The 17,658-nt window shown below is 44.2% G+C and overlaps 1 protein-coding gene and 9 non-coding genes across 10 annotated transcripts; 4 read left to right on the top strand and 6 right to left on the bottom strand.

The window, feature by feature from the left end:
- Positions 1-5,940: 5,940 nt before the first annotated feature.
- On the top strand, positions 5,941-7,891 carry LOC131699086 (ADP-ribose glycohydrolase OARD1-like). The gene has a single exon (XM_058994839.1). The coding sequence runs from the start codon at positions 6,227-6,229 to the stop codon at positions 6,923-6,925; it is 699 nt and encodes a 232-aa protein (XP_058850822.1). The 5' UTR covers positions 5,941-6,226; the 3' UTR covers positions 6,926-7,891.
- A 569-nt stretch (positions 7,892-8,460) lies between these two features.
- Positions 8,461-8,542, top strand: trnas-gcu (transfer RNA serine (anticodon GCU)). Its single transcript has one exon. It is a non-coding gene; the product is annotated as a tRNA-Ser (tRNA).
- A 157-nt stretch (positions 8,543-8,699) lies between these two features.
- trnat-agu (transfer RNA threonine (anticodon AGU)) lies at positions 8,700-8,773 on the bottom strand. Its single transcript has one exon. It is a non-coding gene; the product is annotated as a tRNA-Thr (tRNA).
- Positions 8,774-10,266: 1,493 nt separating this feature from the next.
- trnae-cuc (transfer RNA glutamic acid (anticodon CUC)) lies at positions 10,267-10,338 on the bottom strand. The gene has a single exon. It is a non-coding gene; the product is annotated as a tRNA-Glu (tRNA).
- A 1,673-nt stretch (positions 10,339-12,011) lies between these two features.
- trnas-gcu (transfer RNA serine (anticodon GCU)) lies at positions 12,012-12,093 on the top strand. The gene has a single exon. It is a non-coding gene; the product is annotated as a tRNA-Ser (tRNA).
- A 157-nt stretch (positions 12,094-12,250) lies between these two features.
- Positions 12,251-12,324, bottom strand: trnat-agu (transfer RNA threonine (anticodon AGU)). Its single transcript has one exon. It is a non-coding gene; the product is annotated as a tRNA-Thr (tRNA).
- A 1,496-nt stretch (positions 12,325-13,820) lies between these two features.
- Positions 13,821-13,892, bottom strand: trnae-cuc (transfer RNA glutamic acid (anticodon CUC)). The gene has a single exon. It is a non-coding gene; the product is annotated as a tRNA-Glu (tRNA).
- Positions 13,893-15,565: 1,673 nt separating this feature from the next.
- Positions 15,566-15,647, top strand: trnas-gcu (transfer RNA serine (anticodon GCU)). Its single transcript has one exon. It is a non-coding gene; the product is annotated as a tRNA-Ser (tRNA).
- Positions 15,648-15,804: 157 nt separating this feature from the next.
- trnat-agu (transfer RNA threonine (anticodon AGU)) lies at positions 15,805-15,878 on the bottom strand. Its single transcript has one exon. It is a non-coding gene; the product is annotated as a tRNA-Thr (tRNA).
- A 1,496-nt stretch (positions 15,879-17,374) lies between these two features.
- Positions 17,375-17,446, bottom strand: trnae-cuc (transfer RNA glutamic acid (anticodon CUC)). Its single transcript has one exon. It is a non-coding gene; the product is annotated as a tRNA-Glu (tRNA).
- Positions 17,447-17,658: the final 212 nt, after the last annotated feature.

Raw genomic sequence — 17,658 nt, 5'->3', positions numbered from 1 at the left:
TCTGATGTTAGTGGTCACGTTTGAAAATAAGAAGTAAAGAAAATTGTGATTGAATTGCATAGCGTTTTCAACCTGTTTATGTGGTGGTTGGGTTAGTACATTAGACCTGATAGTGCAGTGTAGCTGAGTGAATAAGAGTGAGACTGCCTGTAAAACAAATATTATTGTTATCTGTTTCAGAAATTAAAGCTGGATAATTGAACAGCAGTGGTACTGTGCTTTGTGTCTTAGTTTTAAGCATTGGGAAGAAACTCACAGCAGAGTGCCATTCAAGTAAACATCCAAATCAACTATATATGTAACACAAACTTGCCCGGCCCATCAAGTGTGTTACATATTTTGGCGAGCCAGCCAGGAGGAAGTGACCAGGACTAACAGGCAGGGGACGTAACTTCTTTTCCTTTTATATAAAAAAATCTGTATAAAAAGTGAGTTGCCTACAGCTGTCAACGGTGTGCACAATGGAGTTGGAACGACTGCAAGAACAGGCAAGTGTGGCTCTCAGTGCTTTAGAGAGAAACCAGCTAGTGGAAGCATGTTGCTACTTAAAGTGCATAAAGGACCGTGATGCAGCTGTTAAGGAGAGAAGTAGGCGAGCTTTAATCAGAATGGCAGAGCGCGTTTTAGACGATATTGAGGACAAACAGGAGGAAGATGAAGCATGCCAGTATGTGCAAGACTTCATATCTTTCATCAAGTCACTTAAAGGCACAAGCACAGACAGTCAGGCATCCGAGCAGGAGCAGTTACGTTTAGAAGAGTTGAGAGATAAATACAAGCAATTGCAACAGTCCCAGGAGGAAGCTAGGAAAGCTCTGGAGGTAGAGATTAAGGCTATGAGCGTGAAGTTAGGAGCAGGGGACACAGACAAAGTATCAGAGAGAGCAGCACCGGCCCTGCCATTAAGAAACCCTCTGCTGCCTGAAGTTACAATTAGACGAGAGTTTAGGATTCACGGACAGATTGGTGAAGGGGGTCAAAAAGACAAGCTTTCGTACACAAACCTCATCCACCAGATAGAGGCCGGGGTCCGAAAAGGGCATGCAGACTCTGAGGTTATTGATGCTGTGATTAAAGCAGTTTGCCCAGGACTTCATCTTAGAGATATGCTCGAGATAAAAAGTGACCTGACACTTGACAAATTGAGAACAATCTTGAAGGGCCACTATAAGGAGGAAAGCACATCAGACCTCTACCAGAAGTTGGTGAACATTTCACAGGAACCTAGAGAGTCAGCGCAGAACTTTTTATTTCGGGCTATTGAGTTGAAGGAAAGGCTGCTGTTTGCATCCAGAGAAAAAGGGGCCGAAGAGCAGTACGATGCTGAGTTGATAAGAAAAAAATTTCTCAGATCCATAGGTACCGGACTGCAGAGTGACAGTGTGAAGTTCCAGATGAAGCCATACTTGGATGACCCCACTGTCACTGATGAGGCATTGATAGAGAGGATCAGTGAAGCTGCAAGCCTGGAACTGGAGAGGCAGCAGAAAATAAAGAGAAGTATTGCAGCCAAAACAACCCGAACAAATGAGCTACAAGTGGAAGTAAGTAGAGCATTCCAGGAGGGTGAGCAAAGCGCAGAACCACCGAGTACAAGACGGGTCGCACCCAAAGCAGAAGGGACAAGAAAGGGGGCCACCGCTGAGCAGACAGTAGAGACGGAAGTTCATGTGATGGTCAGAGAATTTAGAGCAGAACTAGCCGAGGTGAAGAAAATGCTATCAGCCTCAATTGGCGCGACCGCCAGGTCCAGTCAGGGCTACCCGCCAATGGCAAGAAGAAGATCACTGCAAAGGGGGTGCAGAGCGTGCCAGGAAGCTGAGGCAGGAGAGCAGTGCAACCATTGTTTCAGGTGTGGTCAAGAGGGCCATCTATCTCGGGGATGCCGGGCTCACCGCCAGGTTCAGGGAAACGGGGAGGGGTCGCTGTGAAGGGACCAGCAGCAACCCCACAGGCATTGTCCCAACATCAGCCGGATATGACAACTGGTCACAGGCAACACACCCAGAGCCAGCCGGTGCTCTGCAGTGCCATCAGTGGGCAGGAGGTGAAGGTGGCCAGCAAGGATAACCCTAAGGGAAGAAACCCAGAGTTAGGCAAAACCAGCTACCTCACCCCAAAGCAGGATGCCCGGTTGGTTAAGATGATTGGGAGGAGATGCCTGGTGCACTGCACACTGGACAAGGTGCCAACTTTAGCGTTGTGGGATACGGGAGCCCAGGCCAGCATAATTAGTGAAGAGTGGAGAAGCCTGCATTTACCCCAGACTGCAGTTAGGCCAGTCGAAGAGCTGCTGGGGCCTGGCACACTCATTGGGGTGGCAGCCAATCAGACTGAGATACCATTTGTGGGTTGGGTTGAGGTGGAATTTCAACTGAACGGCAAATTGAACCAAAGTCAGCGCTTGCACATCCCAGTGCTGGTTTCTAGTGATCCCAACGTAGCAGAGGAACCAATCATTGGGTTCAATGTCATCGAAGAGATTGTAAAGGGGCCAAGAACGCTAGAGGGAGAAACACCAATTGATGGCACAGTTAACATGGTGAGGGATGCTTTTTCTGTGAGTGTCAAGGCAGCCAAAGAATTGGTCCAGATAATGCAAGTTTGCAGGACCAACGACAGTAGTTGTGTCGTCCGGACAGGAAAGGGGAAAGTCAGCTTACCACCCGGGCAAGCCACCACCATCCAAGGTCGTGCACACATGGGAACACTGGAAGAAGATCAAGTGATGCTGTTTGTCCCTACGGAGGAGCTGAATTGGCCTGAGGGTGTGGAGGTGATGGAAGGGTTGGTGACTGTTAGCAAAAGGAACCCAACAGCAATCACTATCTCGGTGGTGAACACCTCCAAGCATAACATCACCTTGGGTCAGCATGCCACCTTGGGGCACATGCAGCCAGTTAAAGCGGCTTACCCAGCGGCAGTGAGATCCTTAGAGCACCAGAATGACCACATGGATTCGGCGGAGTCACCCCGACAGATGTGTAAGGGCAAGAGGAGTCAAGTAGAACCACAAGGACATGCATGGGATCCACCTGTTGATTTACACCACTTGAGTACGGCACAGCAAGCAGTGGCTAAGAAGATGCTGAGAGAGGAGTGCAATGCTTTCTCTCAAGATGACTATGATGTGGGACACATTCCCTCGTTACGGATGCACATCACTCTCCATGACAAAACTCCGGTACAGAAGACATACACATCAGTACCAAAGCCTTTACATCACGAGGTGAAAGAATACCTGCAGGACCTGCTGAACCGAGGCTGGATAACCAAGTCCAGGTCACATTACTCCTCACCCATTGTCTGTGTACGAAAAAAAGATGGAAGTTTAAGGCTTTGCTGTGACTACCGTGAGCTGAACCGGAAGTCCGTCCCTGATAGACACCCAATTCCCAGAATCCAAGATATGCTGGATAGTCTAAGCGGCAGTTCCTGGTTCTCTGTCCTGGACCAGGGGAAGGCCTACCACCAGGGTAGCCTAGACAAGGAAAGTCGACCTCTCACAGCATTCATCACCCCCTGGGGCTTATATGAGTGGGTCCGCATTCCTTTTGGTCTGAGCTCGGCCCCTGCCGAATTCCAACGAAGCATGGAAGAGTGTCTATCAGGCCTTCGAGATGACATCTGCCAGCCGTACCTAGATGATAATCTAGTGCACAGTAAGACCTTTGAGGACCACATCCAGCACATCAGGACAGTACTGCAACGATATCAGCAACATGGCGCTAAGCTGTCCGCAAAGAAGTGTGAAATGTTCCGGAAAAAGGTGAGATTCCTAGGCAGGATGGTGTCGGAGGATGGTTACTCAATGGATCCTGCAGAGATAGCCCCAGTCCAGGCTCTCAAGGAGAAGAAACCCGCCACTGTAGGAGAATTGAGGAAAATGCTAGGTTTCCTCTCATACTACAGGGCATATGTACAAAACTTTTCAAGGCTTGCAAAGCCTTTGTATGACCTGCTTTCATTACCCCAAGCAGGAAAACAGTGGACAGAGACACAAAAGCTTAAGGATAAGAAAAAGGAAAAGAGGGAAATGAGGAAGCAGGGGCAGTTGCCAAGCCGGGCTCCCATCACATGGACAAGTACACACCAGCAGGTGTTGGAACAGCTAGTGGATCTCCTTTCTAACCCGCCCATGTTGGTATATCCAGACTTCAATCAGCCGTTCGTGCTACACTGTGATGCCTCACAGGAAGGGCTCGGAGCTGTACTATACCAGCGACAAGAAGGAAAATTGAAGGTTGTAGCGTATGGGTCAAGGACACTCACACCACCGGAGAAGAATTACCACCTGCATTCAGGGAAACTTGAGTTCTTGGCATTGAAGTGGGCAATATGTGAGCGCTTTCGTGATTATTTGTTCCATGCACCATCCTTCACGGTCTATACAGACAACAACCCACTCACATATATCCTGACGACAGCGAAATTGAATGCTACTGGACAGAGGTGGGTTGCAGAGCTTGCAGACTTTAATTTCAAGATCAAGTATCGTCCGGGTAGAGCCAATGCAGATGCTGATGGGCTGTCCAGAATGCCTCTGAACATCGATGGATTAACCTCGCAGTGTACGGAGGAAGTAAGCCCGGGAGTGATAACGGCCACGATACAAGGGGTCTCCATACCACAGGAAGAGTCGACACCACTCCTGAGTGCCATTGCACTGCACTCCATGGGGGTCCAGGAGGATCTGGATCATTTGCACACCTCCTGGCAGTACATCCCGAGAGCGGAACTTAAAGAAGCGCAAAGAAGAGACCCGGTTATCGGAAGAGTATTGGAGTACAAGGCCAACAACCAGAGACCAGGGGCTCAAGCAAGTCGACAAGCACATAGTGACGAACAAGTGCTCCTGCGAGAATGGACGAAGCTGTATATCAGTGAGGAGGGAATATTGTGCCGGAAAACTGTTTCCAGATCACAAGTAGTGTTGCCCAAACAGTATCAACCGCTGGTGTATCGGGAGTTGCATCAGGAGATGGGACATCTGGGAGTGGAGCGGACCTTGAGCCTCATCAGGGAACGATTTTATTGGCCGAAGATGCAACGAGATGTAGAACACTTCGTGATCAAGGTCTGCGACTGTCTGAAGAAAAGAAGACCCAACAAACCCACCCGAGCACCATTGTGTAACATCAAAACAACCTACCCATTTGAGTTGGTGTCAGTGGATTTCCTGCACCTGGAAAAGTGCAAGAAAGGATATGAGTACATTCTAGTGGTAATGGATCACTACACTCGCTTTGCCCAAGCCTATGCGACAACCAACAAATCTGCGAAGACTGTGGTTGACAAGATCTTCAATGATTTTGCGCTCAAATTTGGTTTCCCCACACGCATTCATCATGACATGGGAAGGGAGTTTGAAAACCAGCTGATGACAAAGCTGAAGGAGCACTGCAACATCAAAGGCTCCCACACCACTCCTTACCACCCTCAGGGCAATGGACAGGTAGAGAGATTTAATCGAACCCTGCTTGGGATGCTGAGGACATTGACAGAGGAACAGAAGGCGGATTGGAAGAGTTATTTGGCAAAGGTTGTTCATGCATATAATTGCACCCGCAATGAAGCCACAGGATTCGCCCCATTCTACCTGCTCTTTGGAAGGTCCCCCAGGTTATCAATTGACCTGATGTTCGGATTGGGGAATGAAATTGAGGCAGGCTCATATGGGGATTACGTGGAGAAATGGAGGAGTCGAATGAAAGAGGCTTATGAGGTGGCCAGCAAATCTGCTTGTAAGGGCGCTGCCAGAGGAAAAGAACATTATGACCAGAAGATCCACGGAGTAGAATTACAACCGGGTAGTCGAGTGTTAGTAAGGAATGTGCGTGAGAAGGGGGGGCCTGGCAAAATCCGCTCCTACTGGGAAGACAGAGTATATGTTGTAGTGGGACAGAAGAGCGACAGCAGCCCTGTATTTGAGGTCAAGCCAGAAGCAGGAGGAGGAAGAAGCAGGATTCTGCACAGGAACTTGCTATTGCCATGTGATTTCCTACCTCTCGAACAACCTTCACGGCAGCAGAAGAAAAAAACATTGCGTGTAGGGCAGAAGGACAAGGGACAATGGGAGAGGGATGTGGATGACAGTGCGACTGACTCCACGGAAGAGTTCCAAGATGAAGATTATATCTTGAGGGCCACAGAGCAACAAGATGTTTCTTCTCTGAACCCAGACGCCCAAGTGTTCAATCCCCAGGAGCCAGAGGAAAACCAACAGATGCAACTCTTCACTGTCATGGAAGAAGCATCACTCTCTGGTGCATCACTCTCAGGAGCAGGGGACCCGGAAAGACAGGTCTCCAGCGAGAGTGAACTGGAACCTCACGCTGATGCTGGAAGCTCTGCAGAGGATTCAGACTCCGGGGAAGAAGAAGGTCCAGACAACCTTGCCAGCCAAAGACCCAAGAGACTAAGCAAACCTCCAAAGACCCTGACCTATGAGACACTGGGGCAACCCTCGATAATGCGAAAGAGAGTGGAGACACATGGATTCCGGTTACAGCAAATGAGAGGAGACCTCTTCACTTGCCCCAGGAGTGAGGCGTTAGCACATTGCATCAGTGAAGACTGCCAAATAGGAGCAGGAATTGCCACCCTCGTTAGGGAGAAATTTTCAGGTGTACAAGACCTACTGAGCCAAAAGAGAAAGGCCGGGGAGTGCGTGGTGCTAAATAAAGGGAACCGGTTTGTTTACTACCTCGTAACAAAAGGAAAATCGCACCAGAAACCATCATGTGGTAGCTTGTGGAAGAGTCTGGAAGCCATGAGAAATCATTGTATTGCCAAGGGAGTTACCAGTGTATCAATGCCCAGGACGGGATGTGGATTGGACCATTTGGAATGGAAGAGGGTTTTGGGAATCATCAAAGATGTCTTCAAGGATACCGACATCCACATCACTGTGTTTACTCTTTGAAGTACTTGAGTGTCTTTAAGAAAAAAATACCAAAGAGGGATGGACTTTGCCACTAGAGACTGGACTGTTTAAGAAAATGCAGATGTCAGGGACGACATTCAGCTTGAGGGGGAGAGTGTAGGGACCTTAGAATAGGCACCCCCCATAACGTATTTTTGCTTGGGTTATTATAGTGAGTAGTCATGCGGAGGAAAGTAACCTGAAACTCTTATCTAATAATATAAGGTAGTTATGACGTCCTCCAGCCACTAGGGAGCAACAGCAGGTACACTGGAGGTTGGGTTAGTACATTAGACCTGATAGTGCAGTGTAGCTGAGTGAATAAGAGTGAGACTGCCTGTAAAACAAATATTATTGTTATCTGTTTCAGGTAAGAGATTTATCCAAAAGGTCCCAATATCAGTAATATGTAGTTTAGTTAGCAATTTCGTTTTGTTAGGTAATGTAATTTCATATGGGAAACGGAATTAATAAATATAAATAGTAACAGGGCCTAGTGGGATGTAAACACTGTATATGGTATCTCTATGGGATCGGATGGGGTTTTTGTAATTAATCTGTTTATATCAGAGGCATCCTAGCAGTAAATGTAATCAGATCTATTGATATAACAACATAAAAGTGAGTTTATTTAGTTTCTGATGTTAGTGGTCACGTTTGAAAATAAGAAGTAAAGAAAATTGTGATTGAATTGCATAGCGTTTTCAACCTGTTTATGTGGTGGTTGGGTTAGTACATTAGACCTGATAGTGCAGTGTAGCTGAGTGAATAAGAGTGAGACTGCCTGTAAAACAAATATTATTGTTATCTGTTTCAGAAATTAAAGCTGGATAATTGAACAGCAGTGGTACTGTGCTTTGTGTCTTAGTTTTAAGCATTGGGAAGAAACTCACAGCAGAGTGCCATTCAAGTAAACATCCAAATCAACTATATATGTAACACAAACTTGCCCGGCCCATCAAGTGTGTTACACTATTATTTATTTCTTAGCAGACGCCCTTATCCAGGGCGACTTACAATTGTTACAAGATATCACATTATACATTATACAGATATCACATTATTTTTACATACAGTTACCCATTTATATAGTTGGGTTTTTACTGGAGCAATCTAGGTAAAGTACCTTGCTCAAGGGTACAACAGCATTGTCCCCCACTGGGGATTAAACCCACAACTCTCCGGTCAAGGTTCCAGAGCTCTAAACACTACTCCACACAAGTGCCGTGATTCAAAATTAGTGAAAATAAACAATAGCCAAACACACAATCAATAATAAATCGTGCAGTGAAAATACAAAATCATATCGTGATTTAAATAAAAAAAAACAAGTACGCATGTATATAAAGACAAAATAAAAAAAAGAAAATAATAAAGTGTAAATGCACACCTGCAACACAATGACAGACAATGAATCATAATGAACTGCCATAATAAAGTGTGCTCCTTAGGAGAGATTAGACGGCTTCTACACCCGCGCTGTGAACAAATAGTGAGTGTTTCATCCTCTTTGGTTTGAGCAACTGGTTTTTGGGGACGAGGTGGCCGAGTGGTTAAGGCGATGGACTGCTAATCCATTGTGCTCTGCACGCGTGGGTTCGAATCCCATCCTCGTCGTAGCTTTTTCTTTTATTATTATCACTGTTTCTCGTTCTCTTTTTTTTGGCAAAAGTGTTTATCCTGCGACTATAGGACAGTATTGGTCTGTGTTAGAGATGTTCCCCAACAGTAACACAAAAACAGCCTAAACTTTGCTGAAAAATAGTATAACCAAAGGCACCGCTGGGATTTGAACCCAGGATCTCCTGTTTACTAGACAGGCGCTTTAACCATCTAAGCCACGGCGCCCTGCCACACGCAAAGAAATATGTGTCAGAGACCTGTGAAATGAAACCTATCAGGGACATTATTGCCTTTACTGTCATTCTCTACTGCAATGCAGGACTGTAAAATTAAGCGCGCGACATTTCTGAAATTAATCTGAAACACTTGAAAATGCGTATTACTTGTTATTAAACAATTTCCGACCTCAGATATCGGAATCTGCATTGTATTTTATATGACCGATTGTACCCTCTTTGTCTAGATATATGACATTTGGTAGTTCACATGATCAAAACATATGGTTAAATTGAGGTCACACCGAGACTTGAACCCGGATGGCTGGATTCAGAGTCCAGAGTGCTAACCTTTACAACATGGAACCTCTGCTGAGCACCCTGGAGATGAATGGCTGTAACATCCTCAGCTCCCAGGTGTTAAATCCCCTACTGCTGACAACCCCTGTACCTCAAGGCTTTCTCCCCGTTCTGATTGCACACAGTCCTTCAACAAACATCAGTTTCTCCAGTTTGAATCCAAAATGCGACGTTTCATTTCTTGGTTCATACTGGCAGCAGGTCTCGAAAACTGCACTATCAGCACCCAATCGTGCACCACAAACACTGCTTACATTCAAATAAGACACATGTTCATTGACAATATATGTATTACACATGTAGATTTAGAAACTGTTTTAATAACATCGGCATTGCTCATTTAAAATAAGAAACATTTGCTTAAAAATTAAACACGTTGCATCTTTACAAGTGAAAATACACTTTCAAACACAAATTCCTCCATTTGACCCTCATAAGGACACGACCGGACCCCAGCAATAAAACGACATATAACTAACACGTGGAGTAAATGAATGAATAAAAATGTGTATAGGAACACTTTATTTTGCTTTTCCTTTACCTCTAGCCATCGTTTGGCATAATGTGTTGTTTATGCAAGATGGATAAGACGCCCAATGCGCACAGCTGTCTCCTAGCAAGTGAAGGCACCACTGTATTCTGGACGCTGTAGTTTATTCTAGGAACAAGACACCTGGGCGTGTTAGATATCACGGGAAATCGTGGAGCCTCCTCTTTCGTTTGGTATGTGGACTGCGTGCCTAGCTCTTTCCGTTTTTGAGTTACAGGTACTTGAACGCACCTACCGATTTGCTGCGCGTCACAGCACTGGAGCACTGAATGAGAGGGTGCGTAGGATAATCCCGTGACTCTTTTTAGTCGGTACTTATTGTGTTAACTGTGTGATTGTGTAGAGGGGGGTCGTTAGACTACAGCTGTCCTCTCGCTTGTAACGAGCAATTGTAAACTCCTTTTCTGCAGTCTGAGAAGAAGATAATGCCAAAAGGGGTTGTGAATCAATGTGCAAAGTCTCTATAATAATAATATAAAGGATGCGCTTTTAATTGAATGCAGTCGGGCCACAGCCAAGAATTAGACATATCTACATCTGATTAATGAAGAGTAAGAGAGTGGTTTTAATCGGAATAATAGGCATAAAAGAACTTCCCTGACCGGGAATCGAACCCGGGCCGCGGCGGTGAGAGCGCCGAATCCTAACCACTAGACCACCAGGGACGTTGCTGAAGGAGTTTGTACGGCTGGCCAGGAATTTCTTTGCTATCAACGCTGTCGCATCAAAAACGGAACAGCCCCCAGGCCCTGCGCAATTGTTACAGGTGTCACTAGGACAGGTTCGTAATACCGGGGTAGCAACACCGTGGAAATGCAGACAAGGAAGCCAGACAATAAATCATGAATGGGATTCATTTAAATTATTAAAACAATCAGATTAAAATATACTAAAATGGCCAAGCACATATATAAAACATAAAAACGAAATATTGGTCGCAATAACAAGAATAGTTGGATCAATAGCAGCAGTATTCACAATGATTATCACAATTCAAATATAGATTTAGCTACAGCAATAGCAACAACAATGGGCAAATAGCTATAGCCATAACAGGAGTAGCTATCACAACTTAAATATAGGTTCGGCTACAGAAATAACCTGCTATATATCAATATCAGTAACGTTGGAAATGGTTACAGCAACAAACGTAATGTAATTGTCTAACAGCAGCAATCAATAAGAAAAGTTTACAACAATAGAAAGTCCCAAAGCCGTCTTCTCTGTGTTCCACGGTGGCATTAGCTGAGACTCGAATAGGCTACAACAGCTCTGGTTAGTGAGGGCCGTCACTGGAGACGTTTCTCTAAGAAAGTAAAACAAAATAAAAGAACTTCGGCTAAGCAATCCAAATTGTCGAAAGCAGGGCGATGCAGCAAGCACACACACAGCAGCAAAAGATTGCACACTTCACTTAGCGAGGGGGGAGGTATATTCGCCTCTTCCCCTCTAAATGCTCAATCCGCCTTAAACAGCGAACTCAACGCCTTCCCTCTCAGTTGCTTCCGGAGTTGGGTCTCTCAGCGGCAGCGACCTGCTGTACAAGTCCCTTGGTCAGATCCCTCAGGTAATTTCTCGCCTCTGTGTCCGTGTCTCCACAGCTGTGCGTTCCCGTGTCTCTTTGCCTGGAGCTCGCTCTGCTCTCTCAATCTGTCCGTCTCTTAAAACCATTTATTTAATTAAAAATAATAAGACCCACGTGCGGAATGCGCTTTAAAAGCAACATATTAATTGTCAATTAGGTGGAGAGGCAGTCTAGGCAAGTTATTATTATTACTATTATTTATTTCTTAGCAGACGCCCTTATCCAGGGCGACTTACAATTGTTACAAGATATCACATTATACATTATACAGATATCACATTATTTTTACATACAGTTACCCATTTATATAGTTGGGTTTTTACTGGAGCAATCTAGGTAAAGTACCTTGCTCAAGGGTACAACAGCATTGTCCCCCACTGGGGATTAAACCCACAACTCTCCGGTCAAGGTTCCAGAGCTCTAAACACTACTCCACACAAGTGCCGTGATTCAAAATTAGTGAAAATAAACAATAGCCAAACACACAATCAATAATAAATCGTGCAGTGAAAATACAAAATCATATCGTGATTTAAATAAAAAAAAACAAGCACGCATGTATATAAACACAAAATAAAAAAAGAAAATAATAAAGTGTAAATGCACACCTGCAACACAATGACAGACAATGAATCATAATGAACTGCCATAATAAAGTGTGCTCCTTAGGAGAGATTAGACGGCTTCTACACCCGCGCTGTGAACAAATAGTGAGTGTTTCATCCTCTTTGGTTTGAGCAACTGGTTTTTGGGGACGAGGTGGCCGAGTGGTTAAGGCGATGGACTGCTAATCCATTGTGCTCTGCACGCGTGGGTTCGAATCCCATCCTCGTCGTAGCTTTTTCTTTTATTATTATCACTGTTTCTCGTTCTCTTTTTTTTGGCAAAAGTGTTTATCCTGCGACTATAGGACAGTATTGGTCTGTGTTAGAGATGTTCCCCAACAGTAACACAAAAACAGCCTAAACTTTGCTGAAAAATAGTATAACCAAAGGCACCGCTGGGATTTGAACCGAGGATCTCCTGTTTACTAGACAGGCGCTTAAACCATCTAAGCCACGGCGCCCTGCCACACGGAAAGAAATATGTGTCAGAGACCTGTGAAATGAAACCTATCAGGGACATTATTGCCTTTACTGTCATTCTCTACTGCAATGCAGGACTGTAAAATTAACCGCGCGACATTTCTGAAATTAATCTGAAACACTTGAAAATGCGTATTACTTGTTATTAAACAATTTCCGACCTCAGATATCGGAATCTGCATTGTATTTTATATGACCGATTGTACCCTCTTTGTCTAGATATATGACATTTGGTAGTTCACATGATCAAAACATATGGTTAAATTGAGGTCACACCGAGACTTGAACTCGGATGGCTGGATTCAGAGTCCAGAGTGCTAACCTTTACAACATGGAACCTCTGCTGAGCACCCTGGAGATGAATGGCTGTAACATCCTCAGCTCCCAGGTGTTAAATCCCCTACTGCTGACAACCCCTGGACCGCAAGGCTTTCTCCCCGTTCTGATTGCACACAGTCCTTCAACAAACATCAGTTTCTCCAGTTTGAATCCAAAATGCGACGTTTCATTTCTTGGTTCATACTGGCAGCAGGTCTCGAAAACTGCACTATCAGCACCCAATCGTGCACCACAAACACTGCTTACATTCAAATAAGACACATGTTCATTGACAATATATGTATTACACATGTAGATTTAGAAACTGTTTTAATAACATCGGCATTGCTCATTTAAAATAATAAACATTTGCTTAAAAATTAAACACGTTGCATCTTTACAAGTGAAAATACACTTTCAAACACAAATTCCTCCATTTGACCCTCATAAGGACACGACCGGACCCCAGCAATAAAACGACATATAACTAACACGTGGAGTAAATGAATGAATAAAAATGTGTATAGGAACACTTTATTTTGCTTTTCCTTTACCTCTAGCCATCGTTTGGCATAATGTGTTGTTTATGCAAGATGGATAAGACGCCCAATGCGCACAGCTGTCTCCTAGCAAGTGAAGGCACCACTGTATTCTGGACGCTGTAGTTTATTCTAGGAACAAGACACCTGGGCGTGTTAGATATCAGGGGAAATCGTGGAGCCTCCTCTTTCGTTTGGTATGTGGACTGCGTGCCTAGCTCTTTCCGTTTTTGAGTTACAGGTACTTGAACGCACCTACCGATTTGCTGCGCGTCACAGCACTGGAGCACTGAATGAGAGGGTGCGTAGGATAATCCCGTGACTCTTTTTAGTCGGTACTTATTGTGTTAACTGTGTGATTGTGTAGAGGGGGGTCGTTAGACTACAGCTGTCCTCTCGCTTGTAACGAGCAATTGTAAACTCCTTTTCTGCAGTCTGAGAAGAAGATAATGCCAAAAGGGGCTGTGAATCAATGTGCAAAGTCTCTATAATAATAATATAAAGGATGCGCTTTTAATTGAATGCAGTCGGGCCACAGCCAAGAATTAGACATATCTACATCTGATTAATGAAGAGTAAGAGAGTGGTTTTAATCGGAATAATAATAGGCATAAAAGAACTTCCCTGACCGGGAATCGAACCCGGGCCGCGGCGGTGAGAGCGCCGAATCCTAACCACTAGACCACCAGGGATGTTGCTGAAGGAGTTTGTACGGCTGGCCAGGAATTTCTTTGCTATCAACGCTGTCGCATCAAAAACGGAACAGCCCCAGGCCCTGCGCAATTGTTACAGGTGTCACTAGGACAGGTTCGTAATACCGGGGTAGCAACACCGTGGAAATGCGGACAAGGAAGCCAGACAATAAATCATGAAAGGGATTCATTTAAATTATTAAAACAATCAGATTAAAATATACTAAAATGGCCATGCACATATATAAAACATAAAAACGAAATATTGGTCGCAATAACAAGAATAGTTGGATCAATAGCAGCAGTATTCACAATGATTATCACAATTCAAATATAGATTTAGCTACAGCAATAGCAACAACAATGGGCAAATAGCTATAGCCATAACAGGAGTAGCTATCACAACTTAAATATAGGTTCGGCTACAGAAATAACCTGCTATATATCAATATCAGTGACGTTGGAAATGGTTACAGCAACAAACCTAATGTAATTGTCTAACAGCAGCAATCAATAAGAAAAGTTTACAACAATAGAAAGTCCCAAAGCCGTCTTCTCTGTGTTCCACGGTGGCATTAGCTGAGACTCGAATAGGCTACAACAGCTCTGGTTAGTGAGGGCCGTCACTGGAGACGTTTCTCTAAGAAAGTAAAACAAAATAAAAGAACTTCGGCTAAGCAATCCAAATTGTCGAAAGCAGGGCGATGCAGCAAGCACACACACAGCAGCAAAAGATTGCACACTTCACTTAGCGAGGGGGGAGGTATATTCGCCTCTTCCCCTCTAAATGTTCAATCCGCCTTAAACAGCGAACTCAACGCCTTCCCTCTCAGTTGCTTCCGGAGTTGGGTCTCTCAGCGGCAGCGACCTGCTGTACAAGTCCCTTGGTCAGATCCCTCAGGTAATTTCTCGCCTCTGTGTCCGTGTCTCCACAGCTGTGCGTTCCCGTGTCTCTTTGCCTGGAGCTCGCTCTGCTCTCTCAATCTGTCCGTCTCTTAAAACCATTTATTTAATTAAAAATAATAAGACCCACGTGCGGAATGCGCTTTAAAAGCAACATATTAATTGTCAATTAGGTGGAGAGGCAGTATAGGCAAGTTATTATTATTACTATTATTTATTTCTTAGCAGACGCCCTTATCCAGGGCGACTTACAATTGTTACAAGATATCACATTATACATTATACAGATATCACATTATTTTTACATACAGTTACCCATTTATATAGTTGGGTTTTTACTGGAGCAATCTAGGTAAAGTACCTTGCTCAAGGGTACAACAGCATTGTCCCCCACTGGGGATTAAACCCACAACCCTCCGGTCAAGGTTCCAGAGCTCTAAACACTACTCCACACAAGTGCCGTGATTCAAAATTAGTGAAAATAAACAATAGCCAAACACACAATCAATAATAAATCGTGCAGTGAAAATACAAAATCATATCGTGATTTAAATAAAAAAAAACAAGTACGCATGTATATAAAGACAAAATAAAAAAAAGAAAATAATAAAGTGTAAATGCACACCTGCAACACAATGACAGACAATGAATCATAATGAACTGCCATAATAAAGTGTGCTCCTTAGGAGAGATTAGACGGCTTCTACACCCGCGCTGTGAACAAATAGTGAGTGTTTCATCCTCTTTGGTTTGAGCAACTGGTTTTTGGGGACGAGGTGGCCGAGTGGTTAAGGCGATGGACTGCTAATCCATTGTGCTCTGCACGCGTGGGTTCGAATCCCATCCTCGTCGTAGCTTTTTCTTTTATTATTATCACTGTTTCTCGTTCTCTTTTTTTTGGCAAAAGTGTTTATCCTGCGACTATAGGACAGTATTGGTCTGTGTTAGAGATGTTCCCCAACAGTAACACAAAAACAGCCTAAACTTTGCTGAAAAATAGTATAACCAAAGGCACCGCTGGGATTTGAACCCAGGATCTCCTGTTTACTAGACAGGCGCTTTAACCATCTAAGCCACGGCGCCCTGCCACACGCAAAGAAATATGTGTCAGAGACCTGTGAAATGAAACCTATCAGGGACATTATTGCCTTTACTGTCATTCTCTACTGCAATGCAGGACTGTAAAATTAAGCGCGCGACATTTCTGAAATTAATCTGAAACACTTGAAAATGCGTATTACTTGTTATTAAACAATTTCCGACCTCAGATATCGGAATCTGCATTGTATTTTATATGACCGATTGTACCCTCTTTGTCTAGATATATGACATTTGGTAGTTCACATGATCAAAACATATGGTTAAATTGAGGTCACACCGAGACTTGAACCCGGATGGCTGGATTCACAGTCCAGAGTGCTAACCTTTACAACATGGAACCTCTGCTGAGCACCCTGGAGATGAATGGCTGTAACATCCTCAGCTCCCAGGTGTTAAATCCCCTACTGCTGACAACCCCTGGACCTCAAGGCTTTCTCCCCGTTCTGATTGCACACAGTCCTTCAACAAACATCAGTTTCTCCAGTTTGAATCCAAAATGCGACGTTTCATTTCTTGGTTCATACTGGCAGCAGGTCTCGAAAACTGCACTATCAGCACCCAATCGTGCACCACAAACACTGCTTACATTCAAATAAGACACATGTTCATTGACAATATATGTATTACACATGTAGATTTAGAAACTGTTTTAATAACATCGGCATTGCTCATTTAAAATAAGAAACATTTGCTTAAAAATTAAACACGTTGCATCTTTACAAGTGAAAATACACTTTCAAACACAAATTCCTCCATTTGACCCTCATAAGGACACGACCGGACCCCAGCAATAAAACGACATATAACTAACACGTGGAGTAAATGAATGAATAAAAATGTGTATAGGAACACTTTATTTTGCTTTTCCTTTACCTCTAGCCATCGTTTGGCATAATGTGTTGTTTATGCAAGATGGATAAGACGCCCAATGCGCACAGCTGTCTCCTAGCAAGTGAAGGCACCACTGTATTCTGGACGCTGTAGTTTATTCTAGGAACAAGACACCTGGGCGTGTTAGATATCACGGGAAATCGTGGAGCCTCCTCTTTCGTTTGGTATGTGGACTGCGTGCCTAGCTCTTTCCGTTTTTGAGTTACAGGTACTTGAACGCACCTACCGATTTGCTGCGCGTCACAGCACTGGAGCACTGAATGAGAGGGTGCGTAGGATAATCCCGTGACTCTTTTTAGTCGGTACTTATTGTGTTAACTGTGTGATTGTGTAGAGGGGGGTCGTTAGACTACAGCTGTCCTCTCGCTTGTAACGAGCAATTGTAAACTCCTTTTCTGCAGTCTGAGAAGAAGATAATGCCAAAAGGGGTTGTGAATCAATGTGCAAAGTCTCTATAATAATAATATAAAGGATGCGCTTTTAATTGAATGCAGTCGGGCCACAGCCAAGAATTAGACATATCTACATCTGATTAATGAAGAGTAAGAGAGTGGTTTTAATCGGAATAATAATAGGCATAAAAGAACTTCCCTGACCGGGAATCGAACCCGGGCCGCGGCGGTGAGAGCGCCGAATCCTAACCACTAGACCACCAGGGACGTTGCTGAAGGAGTTTGTACGGCTGGCCAGGAATTTCTTTGCTATCAACGCTGTCGCATCAAAAACGGAACAGCCCCCAGGCCCTGCGCAATTGTTACAGGTGTCACTAGGACAGGTTCGTAATACCGGGGTAGCAACACCGTGGAAATGCAGACAAGGAAGCCAGACAATAAATCATGAATGGGATTCATTTAAATTATTAAAACAATCA

This window comes from Acipenser ruthenus, chromosome 21 (assembly GCF_902713425.1).
Source record: "Acipenser ruthenus chromosome 21, fAciRut3.2 maternal haplotype, whole genome shotgun sequence".
NCBI classification, from domain to species: domain Eukaryota; kingdom Metazoa; phylum Chordata; class Actinopteri; order Acipenseriformes; family Acipenseridae; genus Acipenser; species Acipenser ruthenus.
Note: the sequence above shows the minus strand (reverse complement) of the source record. Positions and strands in the feature narration are given on the sequence as shown.

Excerpts from the sequence above, each read along its gene's own strand:
- LOC131699086 (XM_058994839.1), top strand. The coding sequence starts at position 6,227 with ATGCAACTCTTCACTGTCATGGAAGAAGCATCACTCTCTGGTGCATCA.